General features: G+C 46.9%; 1 protein-coding gene across 1 annotated transcript in view; it reads left to right on the top strand.

Moving 5' to 3' along the window:
• The first annotated feature begins 3,371 nt into the window (after positions 1 to 3,371).
• The window catches only part of LOC134858788 (echinoderm microtubule-associated protein-like 4), a 29,372-nt gene continuing 19,261 nt past the window's right edge, over positions 3,372 to 13,482 (top strand). The window contains 7 exon segments of the mRNA XM_063874911.1: positions 3,372 to 3,610; positions 6,659 to 6,838; positions 6,915 to 7,035; positions 8,496 to 8,675; positions 12,694 to 12,834; positions 13,008 to 13,033; positions 13,270 to 13,305. Of these exon segments, the coding sequence (XP_063730981.1) occupies positions 3,586 to 3,610; positions 6,659 to 6,838; positions 6,915 to 7,035; positions 8,496 to 8,675; positions 12,694 to 12,834; positions 13,008 to 13,033; positions 13,270 to 13,305 (709 nt within the window). The 5' untranslated portion in view covers positions 3,372 to 3,585.

Genomic DNA, 13,482 nt, shown 5'->3' with positions numbered 1-13,482 from the left:
GAGATAAACCCTAACTGAGACCCTGCTATTCAACTGAGATAAACCCTAACTGAGACCCTGCTATGAACTGAGATAACCCTAACTGAGGCCCTGCTATTGAACTGAGATAAACCCTAACTGAGACCCTGCTATTCAACTGAGATAAACCCTAACTGAGACCCTGCTATTCAACTGAGATAAACCCTAACTGAGACCCTGCTATTGAACTGAGATAAACCCTAACTGAGGACCCTGCTATTGAACTGAGATAAACCCTAACTGAGACCCTGCTATTCAACTGAGGTAAACCCTAACTGAGACCCTGCTATTCAACTGAGATAAACCCTAACTGAGACCCTGCTATTGAACTGAGATAAACCCTAACTGAGACCCTGCTATTGAACTGAGATAAACCCTAACTGAGACCCTGCTATTGAACTGAGATAAACCCTAACTGAGGCCCTGCTATTCAACTGAGATAAACCCTAACTGAGACCCTGCTATTCAACTGAGATAAACCCTAACTGAGACCCTGCTGAGTTGAGTATGGAGCAGGGTCTCAGACAGATTCTTTAATATTTTTTGACTCAGATTCTCTGGAGATCTGGAATGTGTTGATAACTTCCGAACAACATATTAACTCTGTGGAATATATAAGGAATAAAAACATAACATTCAAATATTTTGTGTAATATTAATAATACATTTTATTTGGGGGGCGCCTTTCAAATCACCCAAGGACATCTTACATGGCATAGGGCAGGGATGCCGAATACGTCGATCGCGATCGGCCAGTCGATCGCAAAGGTAGTGTGGGTAGATCGCATGGCATTGAGAAAAAAAAAAGTTAGCCTATCATCCATCCTTACTATGGCATTTCTGCAAATCAAGGCTAGCTGATTACCTAATTAGCCTTCCAATTTATAAAATTCTACTAAAGAAAGGATATAAAAAATGATTGGGGAAGCTGGACCAAGTAAGAAACCAAAAACTTACAACTTCCATCCAGAATCGGAGGAGGACTTTTTTTTCATGATGTCATATTCGAAATGCGTTTGTCTGATCTGCAAAGCTACAATCGCGATTTTCGAAGAAGGGAAATGTGGAGCGGCACTTTCGGAAAGTTCACAGAACTTACGACTTACTGACTTTCCCCCAAAAAGCGGGCTGAGAAAGAAAGGTGAAGGAACTGAAATCACAGTTGTCCAGACAGCAGGCATTTTTCACAAAGGTGACTTCAAAAGCGAACGCAGCCACCGAAGCATCGTTCAAGGTGAGTCACGCCATCATTAAGCAAAAGAAGTCCTTCCAAGATGGAGAGGTGATAAAAGAGGCATTCGTTGAAGCAGCTGACTCGTTGTTTCGGGACTTTAAAAACAAACCGTAAATATTATCTCCAATCAAAGCTCCCCAGCTATCAAGAAGTACGGTTACACGGCGCTGTGAAGTCATGGCCGAGGATTTGACACAGCAGCTTCAGAAGGACATCGCGGATTGCGATTGTTTCTCACTGCAATTGGACAAGTCTACAGACGTAAGTGATACAGCTCAGTTGTGCATTTTTATTCGGATGGTGTTTACAGATATGACTGCAAAAGAGGAGATGTTAACAATACTGCCCATGAAAGAACACACGTGGGGAGAGGACATTTTTCAGTCTTTCAAAAACTCCATCGAGAACACCCAGCTCCCTCTGCAAATTGGTGTCAATCACCACGGATGGTGCGCCCGCAATGGTTGGCCGCTCGAATGGGTTTATTGCCAAGTGCAGGGAGTGCGATGCTTTCTCCGACTTCCTCAATTATCACTGCATTATGCTCAAAAACGCTTAACATGAAAGAGATAATGGATGTGGCAATGAAGATCGCCTGTTCTATTCGAGCCAGATCTCTTCAAAGACGATTGTTCCGTTCGCATCTGGAGAACGCTGACTGCGACCATTCTGAGTTATTGCTACACACTGATGTGAGATGGCTTAGTAGGGGAATTTCCTGCAGAGATTTCGAGAGCTCTGTCCGGAGATAAAAGAGTTTCTCCTTGTCACTAAACATGCAGAATACAACCAACTAAATGACGATCAGTGGCTGCTAGACTTGGCATTTTTAACCGATCTGACCAACATGTTGAATTACCTTAATTTAGAGCTGCAAGGAAAAGACAAACCTGTGGTCAATATGATTAGCTCAGTTAATGCTTTAAAACGAAAATTGCAACATTAGTCCTCAAAGCTGCAGTGCCATGATTTGGGGAACTTCCAAAACCTTGCGTCAGAGCTGGAGACGCAAAGGAAGGCTTGTGCGCAACTTGACATTGCGCGTTACACAGAGCAGATTGGGACAATTGTGTCAGAGTTTGACAAACGCTTTCAAGACTTTGCTTTACTCGAGCCAGTCGCTACATTAATGTGCTACCCATTTCGGAAAGATGTTGAGGTTGATTCACTCAGAGATGATGACACTACAAGCTGACATTTAGCTGAAGGCCAGGGCTCATGGACAGTTCTGGAACTTACTCACAGAGGAAAAGTACCCAAACATGAGGAAATGTGCTACCTTCTTGACTGCATTATTCGGCTCCACTTATTTATGTGTCAGCCTTTTCCTACATGAAGATTATTAAGTCCAAATACCATTCCACCATGACCATTTGCTCATTTGGAAGTCTGCTTGAGGATGGCTACCAGCAGTTACTGCCCGGACTATGCAACCCTGGCTGATTCCATTCAGTGCAAGTCATCAGAGTAAGGCAATGACCAAAAATGTACTGAGTTGTATTGTGCCATACAGGTTAATGCAGTTATGCAAGGTACACCAACATAAGGTATACTCATATAAATAAATATATGTTGAGCATTTTTAATGTAGGTAGATCATTTAGACTTAATCATTTTAAAAGTAGCTTCCAAGCTGAAAAAGTGTGGGCACCCATGGCATGGGGTAACATAGGGAGAGTTAAAACAGTGGACATCCGGGTAAAACGAGACACACAACAGGAAGTGGTAGTACAGTTTATAGTGAGAATGCCAGTTTCAATAGGTGGGTTTCGAGTTGGGTTTTGAATGTTGTTATGGAATCTGACTGTCGGATATGTAGTGGCAGGGAGGTCAAAAGTCTGGATGCCGAGCAGCTGAAAGCTCGAGTGTAAACGGGACCCAGACTGTTTCTGAGGAAGGGACTGAACCAGTCCTCCCCTTGTCTCCTCCCCCTGTCTCTCCCCCCCCCTCTCTCTCCTTCCTCTTCCTCTCTCTCTCCTCCCACCTTGTCCCCCCCCCTCTCTGTCTCTCCTTCCCCACTCTCTCTCTCCTCCCCCTTTGTCTCCTCCCCCTCCAGACGGAAACGCGCAGTGTTACTCCTCTTCTGTTTCCTCGCTGTTTTTCTCCGGTGTCTCGCTCTCCTCCTGCCCGCAGAAAGCTGTCGATCTTCGGCCTCGCGCTGCGGGACGGACCCCCCCCCCCCCCCCCCACCCGGATCTAACCCTAACCCTACGGACCCTCTCCCCCAGCCCGGATTCCCCCCCCTCGCTGCGAAAGGAAAACGCACGGAGGCCCGCAGTGCGCACGTAGCCTCCCGCAGGCCTCCCGCGCGGACCGCGCGATTCCCGGGAAAAATGGACGCGAGCACCGGAAGTCTGGGTGAGTCCTTTCTCATGCAGCGGCAGTAAGGGGGGAGCTGGCAGCGACACGTGTCACTGCACCCCCCTCCGCAAAACAAACCCACACACATACACACACTGCATCGGGGAGGGAGCGGGGACACTTCCGGTGCAGCTGTGTGTGTGTGTGTGTGTGTGTGTGTGTGTGTGTGTGTGTGTGTGTGTGTGTGTGTGTGTGTGTGTGTGTGTGTGTGTGTGTGTAACTGTTTGTGTAACTGTAACTATGTGTGTGTAACTGTGTGTGCGTTACTGTGTGTGTTATTGTCAGTGATGGTTAAGTAACTTCCAGCATGTAATCCAGTACCTATTACTGATTCCTGTCTTCTGAAAGTAATAAGGGACATTACATCATCACTGTCTCTGAACTGTGATGCGTTACACTACTCTGAGACTGAGTGACTCTCACCAGAATAACCTCTACAGTTTGGCTTTAAATGCTAACATGTAGTTTACTGCAGCTCATTAATTAAAGCTCTCTATCTGGCAGTACATGCTGAACATGAGGAAAGAGCTAGAGGTTAAACTCCTGCTCCGTTTCAGTGGGCTGGATAATATGTGATACCGGTACCGTGACGTCTCTGTGTGTCATTAATAACATGTTAGTGGAGCCTCTGCACGGCCCTGTGACCTGCTGGATCGGAACCAGTCTCTATGCAGCGTTAGCTCACCTGGTCATTGGTGTGTTAACGGGGATTTGGCTGACAAGCTTTCTAAAAGCCGGAGATTCCACAGAGGACAGAGGCTGCAGATCTTCAACACTCTGCCACGAGGCTCTGAAGGTCTCAGGGTTCAAGCAGCAGACCCAGAGAGAGAGACCTTCTGTTGCTTCAGTCTGCAGCTCTGCACTGTGAGCCTGCAGCTCTGCATGGTGAGCCTGCAGCTCTGTATGGTGAGCCTGCAGCTCTGTATGGTGAGCCTGCAGCTCTGTATGGTGAGCCTGCAGCTCTGCATGGTGAGCCTGCAGCTCTGCATGGTGAGCCTGCAGCTCTGTATGGTGAGCCTGCAGCTCTGCATGGTGAGTCTGCAGCTCTGCATGGTGAGTCTGCAGCTCTGCATGGTGAGTCTGCAGCTCTGCATGGTGAGACTGTTCCTGCAGCCCTCTGAACCAATAGGAAACCGGCTCACTGAGTTACTATTCTACCTGCAGTTGTTTCTCTGGTGTCGGAATGTCTCGTGATGTTTGTGAGTTCTTACAAACTAAACACCACATCATTTAAAATGTGTTGTAACTGTTACTGAGAGGTAACAGGTATTATATTACCCACATTTCAGAAGTACTGCGTTATATTACTGCGTTACAGCAACAAGTAATACATTACTGTGACTCTGTTACTTTTGTAACGCGTTACACCCAACACTGGTTATTGCGTAACTGTGTGTGTTAAAGAAAGATGGACCTTTATTATTCCCCCAAAGGGGAAATTCAGTTTTCCACTGTTTTTAAAAACAGTTTTATACATGCACACTATACTTGTCCAGCAGTGGCTCAGTCAGTCCAACAGTGGCTCAGTCAGTAGGGCCTTGGACTGAGATCTATGACTATGGTCGCCGGTTCAAGTCCCCGAACAGACTTGAAATATGGAAAGTGGACTGCTACTTGGAGAGGTCCCAGTTCACCTCCTAGGCCCTGCTGTGGTGCCCTTGAGCAAGGCACTGGACACCTCCAATCCCCCCTCCCCATTGCTCCCCGGGCGCTGCACGATAGCTCCCCACTGCTCCTAGTACTAGGATGGGTTAAATGCAGAGGACACATTTCACTGTGTGTGCGCTGCTGTGTGTGTGTATGTGACAAATAAAGAGGGTTTCACCCTCCCATTTCTTTCTATTTCTACATGCAGTTGCAATGTTACACAGTACAGTTACATACAATACACACATGTATGCACACATGCATACTGTGTGCATATATGTGTGTATTGTATGTAACTGTGCCGTATAACTGTGTGTGTAACTGTAACTGTGTGTGTTACTGTGTGTAACTGTTTGTGTTACTGTGTAACTGTTACTGTGTGTCACTGTGTGTGTTACTGTGTAACTATGAGTGTAACTGTAACTGTGTGTTATTGTGTAACTGTAACTGTGTGTTAGGGGGGTCACACACTACACGATCTGTCACCAGGAGAAATCCCTGAGGAGTCTGTCTGGTCTCCAAACTGCGTTTTCTCATGAAAACACGCGAGAAGTGACACGGGAAATGTTGCGGGAAATGTTGCGGGTTTCGAACGTTATTATATTTACCTAGAAACTGTCAATCAGTTACTTTGCTTAAGCTTGTTAGCACATCAGCTAACGTTACCTTCAGTGAACTGTGTAACCTAGCTACAACTTTACAGTTCAAGGCTTCAAACAGCTGGGTCGACTTGGTGTGCAGGACAACGCTTCTTCTTCTTCTTCTTCTTAGAAAGCTGTGCAGCTCCTCCCCGGGGCTCTTCCTCAGCCCGTGTCTTGCGCTCTCATTGGCTGTAGCTCCCACCCATTAGCAGGCACAACCCTTTTCACACTGCAGGATTTGGACTCGCCGACAGGTCCAGATATTTAGCTTGCTAGATATCTGTCGGGCGTCGGGGGGCATCGGGGAGTGTCTCACCTCGCTCTTTAGCAGTTCACACATAACGTTCAAACACTGACTGCCGAGCGCCGATTTAGCGCCGATTCGTCCCCGGGCTCCAAAATCCGTCTGGGAGAGGCCGATTGGGCTAAAAATCGTGTAGTGTGAACTCGGCATTACTGTGTAACTGTGTGTGTAACTGTAACTGTGTGTGTTACTGTGTGTGACTAAATACATTTGAAAAACTTCTGGATATTTGACAGTATTATTATATATTTTATATTTCTGTTTACATCACAGTAAATTATATATTACATTTTATAGACGACGGCATGTCAGCAGACAGACCGCTTCTCGTCTCTATTAATTCTTATATATCATGATATTATTATATGTTAATATATTATTAAATGTTGTTATATATGTTTATATATATTATTATAAATTGTTATGTGTTATTATGTATTATATCTTTTCTAGACGACAGCATGTCGGCTGCCAGTGTTTCTGACGTGACGGACCGCCTCTCGTCTCTGGAGCTGCGGGTCCAGCAGCAGGAAGACGAGCTGACGGTGATGAAGGCGGCTCTGGCTGACGTGCTGCGACGGCTCAACACCTCAGAGGCTGCAACCGCAACCAAAAAACAGAGCACAGGGAAAGGTACCATTATTCACCAATGTACTATATGGTCCAGCTCATTGGTCCTGGTTCTCGTCTAACTTGCTCCCCACTGCAGGTGGTGCTGCTCTGCGGGAAGCGTACTCCATGTCCTGTATCTCTAACGGAGGGACACCCGGCAGGAAGAGAGAGTCCACCTCTGTAACTAGGAAGGAGACGCTAGCCTCTGCTGCCAAGAGGTACACACACACACACACACACACACACACATACACACATACACACACACACACACACACACACACACACACACACACACACACACACACACACACACACACACACACACACACACACACACACAGAATCAGCAGTCAGTGAAATCAGTGGTTAGTGAAATCAGCAGTCAGAGCAGAGCAGTTAGTGAAATCAGCAGTCAGTGAAATCAGTGGTTAGTGAAATCAGCAGTCAGAGCAGTTAGTGAAATCAGCAGTCAGAGCAGTTAGTGAAATCAGCAGTCAGAGCAGTTAGTGAAATCAGCAGTCAGAGCAGTTAGTGAAATCAGCAGTCAGTGAAATCAGTGGTTAGTGAAATCAGCAGTCAAGAGTAGTTAGTGAAATCAGCAGTCAGAGCAGTTAGTGAAATCAGCAGTCAGTAAAATCAGTGGTTAGTGAAATCAGCAGTCAGAGCAGTTAGTGAAATCAGCAGTCAGAGCAGTTAGTGAAATCAGCAGTCAGTGCAATCAGCAGTTAGTGAAATCAGCAGTCAGAGCAGTTAGTGAAATCAGCAGTTAGTGAAATCAGCAGTCAGTGCAATCAGCAGTTAGTGAAATCAGCAGTCAGAGCAGTTAGGGAAGGGAAATCAGCAGTCAGTGCAATCAGCAGTTAGTGAAATCAGCAGTTAGTGAAATCAGCAGTCAGTGAAATCAGTAGTTAGTGAAATCAGCAGTCAGAGCAGTGAGTGAAATCAGCAGTCAGTGAAATCAGTGGTTAGAAGAATCAGCAGTCAGAGCAGTTAGTGAAATCAGCAGTTAGTGAAATCAGTGGTTAGTGAAATCAGCAGTCAGAGCAGTGAGTGAAATCAGCAGTCAGTGAAATCAGTAGTTAGTGAAATCAGCAGTCAGAGCAGTTGGTGAAATCAGCAGTCAGTGAAATCAGTGGTTAGAAGAATCAGCAGTCAGAGCAGTCAGTGAAATCAGTGGTTAGAAGAATCAGCAGTCAGAGCAGTTAGTGAAATCAGCAGTCAGTGAAATCAGTGGTTAGAAGAATCAGCAGTCAGAGCAGTTAGTGAAATCAGTGGTTAGTGAAATCAGCAGTCAGAGCAGTGAGTGAAATCAGCAGTCAGTGAAATCAGTGGTTAGAAGAATCAGCAGTCAAAGCAGTTAGTGAAATCAGCAGTCAGTGAAATCAGTGGTTAGAAGAATCAGCAGTCAAAGCAGTTAGTGAAATCAGTGGTTAGAAGAATCAGCAGTCAAAGCAGTTAGTGAAATCAGCAGTCAGTGAAATCAGTGGTTAGAAGAATCAGCAGTCAAAGCAGTTAGTGAAATCAGTGGTTAGTGAAATCAGCAGTCAGAGCAGTGAGTGAAATCAGCAGTCAGTGAAATCAGTGGTTAGAAGAATCAGCAGTCAAAGCAGTTAGTGAAATCAGCAGTCAGTGAAATCAGTGGTCTGCGGACTCTCACGTCCAGTTGTGTCCACAGTGGTACAGACAGGAAGAAGGAGGTCAGCAGCCAGCGCTCTCAGATGGAGGAGATCCAGGAACGTGAGGAGCCTCCTCGCCCAAAAGACTCCCCTCCCTCCCCTTCCCCATCCTCCCCCCATCCCCCCCAGCAGAGACCAGCTCAGTCCGCTGACAGCAGTAAAGTCCCGACCCCCAAAAGGTTCAAGTCTCTAATCTGTCCGCTCCTGCTGCTCTGCTATGACTAACCCTAACCTCCTGGATATCTTGGGGATCCTGGACCTCCTTAGACCTCCTGGAGATCCAGGACTCTTCTGAGATCCTGGACTCTCTGATGGTAGAAAGGAGCATTGTGTTTTCCTTACGAAGGATGTCATGATATCCGAGTCCAGGGCCTGTCGATCATTTTCAGTTCTGGAGAATCACAGAGTGGCCGGCACGCATTAATGTATAAAAACGTTTTCCTTTAAACATCACCATCTCAGCGCTAAGCAGCGCTTGGATATCTTTGACAGGTTAATGAGGTCAGATGAAGGCGTTGTGGCTCCAAACTTCTGGACTTTCCTTTCTGAGGAAAAACATGCTAACGATGATACGGCAGCGTGCTAACGATGATACGGCAGCGTGCTAACGATGATATGGCAGCGTGCTATCGATGATACGGCAGCGTTCCAATCGATGATATGGCAGCGTGCTAACGATGATACGGCAGCGTGCTAACGATTATACGGCAGCGTGTCAATCGATGATACGGCAGCGTTCCAATCGATGATACGGCAGCGTTCCAATCGATGATACGGCAGCGTTCCAATCGATGATATGGCAGTGTGCTAACGATGATATGGCAGCGTGCTAACGATTATACGGCAGCGTTCCAATCGATGATATGGCAGCGTGCTAACGATGATAAGGCAGCGTGCTAACGATGATAAGGCAGCGTGCAAACGATGATAAGGCAGCGTGCTAACGATGATGCGGCTGCGTGCTAACGATGATACAGCAGAGTGCTAACGATGATACGGCTGCGTGCTAACGATGATACCGCAGCGTGCTAACGATGATACGGCAGCGTGCTATCGATGATACGGCAGCGTGCTATCGATGATACGGCAGCGTGCTAACGATGATATGGCAGCGTTCCAACGATGATACGGCAGCGTTCCAACGATGATACGGCAGCGTGCTAACGATGATACGACAGCGTGCTAACGATGATACGGCAGCGTTCCAATCGATGATATGGCAGCGTTCCAACGATGATACGGCAGCGTGCTAACGATGATACGGCAGCGTGCTAACGATGATATGGCAGCATTCCAACGATGATACGGCAGCGTTCCAACGATGATACGGGAGCGTGCTAACGATGATACGACAGCGTGCTAACAATGATACGGCAGCGTTCCAACGATGATACGGCAGCGTTCCAACGATGATACGGCAGCGTGCTAACGATGATACCGCAGCGTGCTAACGATGATATGGCAGCGTTCCAACGATGATACGGCAGCGTTCCAACGATGATAGGGCAGCGTGCTAACGATGATACGACAGCGTGCTAACGATGATACCGCAGCGTGCTAACGATGATACGGCAGCGTTCCAATGATGATACGACAGCGTGCTATCGATGATACGGCAGCGTGCTAACGATGATAGGGCAGCGTGCTAATGATGATACGGCAGCGTGCTAATGATGATACGACAGCGTGCTAACGATGATACGGCAGCGTGCTAACGATGATACGGCAGCGTTCCAATCGATGATAAGGCAGCGTGCTAACGATGATACGGCAGCGTGCTAACGATGATACGGCAGCGTTCCAATCGATGATACGGCAGCGTGCTAACGATGATACGGCAGCGTGCTAACGATGATACGGCAGCGTGCTAACGATGATACGGCAGCGTGCTAACGATGATACGGCAGCGTGCTAACGATGATACGGCAGCGTTCCAATCGATGATACGGCAGCGTGCTAACGATGATACGGCAGCGTGCTAACGATGATACGGCAGCGTGCTAACGATGATACGGCAGCGTTCCAATCGATGATACGGCAGCGTGCTAACGATGATACGGCAGCGTGCAAGATAGAGCCTGTATCCAACATTTACTGAATTTATACCGGCGCCTTAATTTCTGATATGGTGACATCCCTGATCCTAACTCCTAACCTGTTTTCTTTTTCCTCCTCTTCCACCTCTTCATCGTCTTCATCCTCTTCATCTTCTCTCGCTAGTTGAACACATTTTATCTGAGCCATAATCTTTTCTCCTCCCAGCTCTAGCTGAGGACCTCCTGCTGCTCACTAATGGTGTGTGTGTGTGTGTGTATATGTGTCTCTGGAGGAGCTGAGCCAATCAGATTCTGTCTCCAGAATCAGAAGTCATTTTGATCGGACAGTTCAGTGAGCGTGCTTTATCAGGCAGAAGGTCTGTCTCTGAGGAATCATTATTATCACACTCTCCAAAAATGTAGTTATATAGAATATAATATATTGAGATTTATATACATTGAAGGAAATAAGTATCTGATCCCCTGCAGATGTAGTTAGTTTACCCACTTACAAAGAACTGAACAGTCTATACTTTTAATGGTAGGTTTATGTTCACAGTGAGAGACAGAATATCAGAAAAGAAATCCAGAAATGTAGATCAGAAATATATAAATGAATGTGCATGTAATGGTGGGACATCAGTATCTGATCCCAGAACAGGCCTCAGTAAGCCTTGATGGACAGCACAGAGGGCAGGTGCTTCTTGAAGTTGGTCTCCAGGTCTGCTCACATCTCAGGGGGGAGTTTGGTCCTCTCCTCTCTGCAGATCCTCTCAAATCCTTCAGGTTTGGAGGCTGATGCTTGGCCACTGGAAGCTTCAGCTCCCTCCACAGATGTTCTATGGGATGGAGGTCCGGAGACTGGCTCGGCTCCTCCCTCACCTTAATGGGCTTCTTCTGTAGCCCCTCCTTAGTTGCCTTGACTGTATGTTTGGGTCATTGTGGAGCTGGAAGACCTATCCATGTCCATGGTCAGTGTCCTGGCTGAGGGAAGGAGGTTATCAGCCGATATTCTGCGATACCTGGCCCCCTCCATCCTCCCCTCGATGCGGTGAACCGCCCTGTCCCCTTAGCAGAGGACCCCCCCCCAGAGCATCATGTCTCCACCTCCATGCTGGACGCTGGGGATGGAGTTCTTGGGTCATAGGCAGCATTTCTCTTCCTCCAAACACGACATGTGGAGTTGATCCCAAAGATCTTGATGGGTCTCCTCTGACCTCATCCCCTTCTCATCAGCCTCCTCTGGACCCTTCAGAGGATCCCTGGCAGACTTCAGACGGCCTGTACATCTGCCTTCTTCAGCAGGGGACCTTGAGGCGCTGCAGGATTTGAATCCATTACAGCGCAGTGTGTTACCAGTAGTGTTCTTGGGGACTGTGGTCCCAGCTGCCTTCAGATCATTAACCAGTCCCTCCTGCAGTTCTTGGCTGACCCCTCACCTTTCTCAGGATCATTGATGCCCCAAGAGGCCAGATCTTAGATGGTGGAGCCCCCGACCGAGGGCGATTGATGGTCATTTTGTGCTTCTCCCATCTTTTAATAATCAAACCAGGTGTCTCTCTCTCACCAGGCTGCTGCTGGTGGTCTTGTCTTCTATTCCAGTCTTGTGCTGGTCCACAATCTGGTCCCTGATGTCCTTAGACATTAGATCCACCATGATCACAGACCTGTCTCTGGTCCTCGATGAAGAGGTTGTTATCTGATGTATTGACTGTGGACAGGTGTCTTTTATCCAGGTGACATCAGGAGTACTTTCTTAAAGCCAGAGGATTTCTTTAACCGGTCCCTGGGAGCCAGAATCCTTGTTGGTTGCAGGGGGATCAGATACTTATTTCCCCCAATTAAACGCAAATCAATGTTCATCTTTTTTAGTGTAAATTTCTGGATGTTTTTGTTGATATTCTGTCTCTCACTGTTCAAATAAACCTACCATAAAAATGACAGACTGTTCAGTTCTTTGTAAGTGGGTAAACTTACTAAATCAGCAGGGGATCAAAAACTTATTTCCTCCACTGTATGTGATATATTTGATAAATTATATAGAACGACCTACAAAACTGAATGATGAAGCTGATCTGGAGACAAATCGAGATGAAGCTCAGTAACCTCCTCCTCGTGTAACAGTTCTGATGTTAATACTGTGTGTGTGTGTGTGTGTCAGGGGGCCCAGTGTAAAGCGGTCCTCGGGTATGGAGCGCTCTCAGAGCAGCACCTGGGATTCCTCCGAGGAGAACAGGAACAAACTGCAGAAAGCTGCGTCCACCTCCAGACTGCTGAACAAGGTGGTGAAGAATGCTGAGAGGTATATACACACACACACACACACACACACACACACACACACACACACACACACACACACACACACACACACACACACACACACACACACACACACACACACACACACACACACACACACACTACAGTATCATTAATTGTGTCTCAGGGTTATGTTGTTTTGTCTCATTCCAGACACAGAGACCCCGTGGTTAGTCAAGGTAAATATGACCCTCTTCTTCATGATTAATTATCTGCATCGTCGTCATCATCAGTACCAGCCAATAGGAAGCCAGTTTTTTCAACCAATCCTCTTCATACTCATCATGATTACTCTTGATCCACACATATGTTCAGACTCTCAGGATGTGGTTGTTGTTGTTTGTGTTCATTTTATTTACGTTGTTGTTTATGTTGTTTGTTTTTGTCGAGTGACGCTGTCTTTGTTTCAAACCAGCCAAAATGTCGACTCGAGAGAAAAACAGCCAAGCTGGTAAGTCACGATGAGTGGTCAGAGTAAATTAACAGACTAACATGCTAACATGCTAACATGCTAACAGCAGCTGAATAAGACTTCTTGATTCTCTCCCTCCCTGTCTCTCTCTCTTTGCTTTACGCCATCAGCCTCGCTCACCCACCTGATCAGGTGTTCTCACACCGCTCTTTGGCC

This window comes from Eleginops maclovinus, chromosome 22, assembly GCF_036324505.1.
Source record: "Eleginops maclovinus isolate JMC-PN-2008 ecotype Puerto Natales chromosome 22, JC_Emac_rtc_rv5, whole genome shotgun sequence".
NCBI classification, from domain to species: Eukaryota; Metazoa; Chordata; class Actinopteri; order Perciformes; family Eleginopidae; genus Eleginops; species Eleginops maclovinus.
Note: the sequence above shows the minus strand (reverse complement) of the source record. Positions and strands in the feature narration are given on the sequence as shown.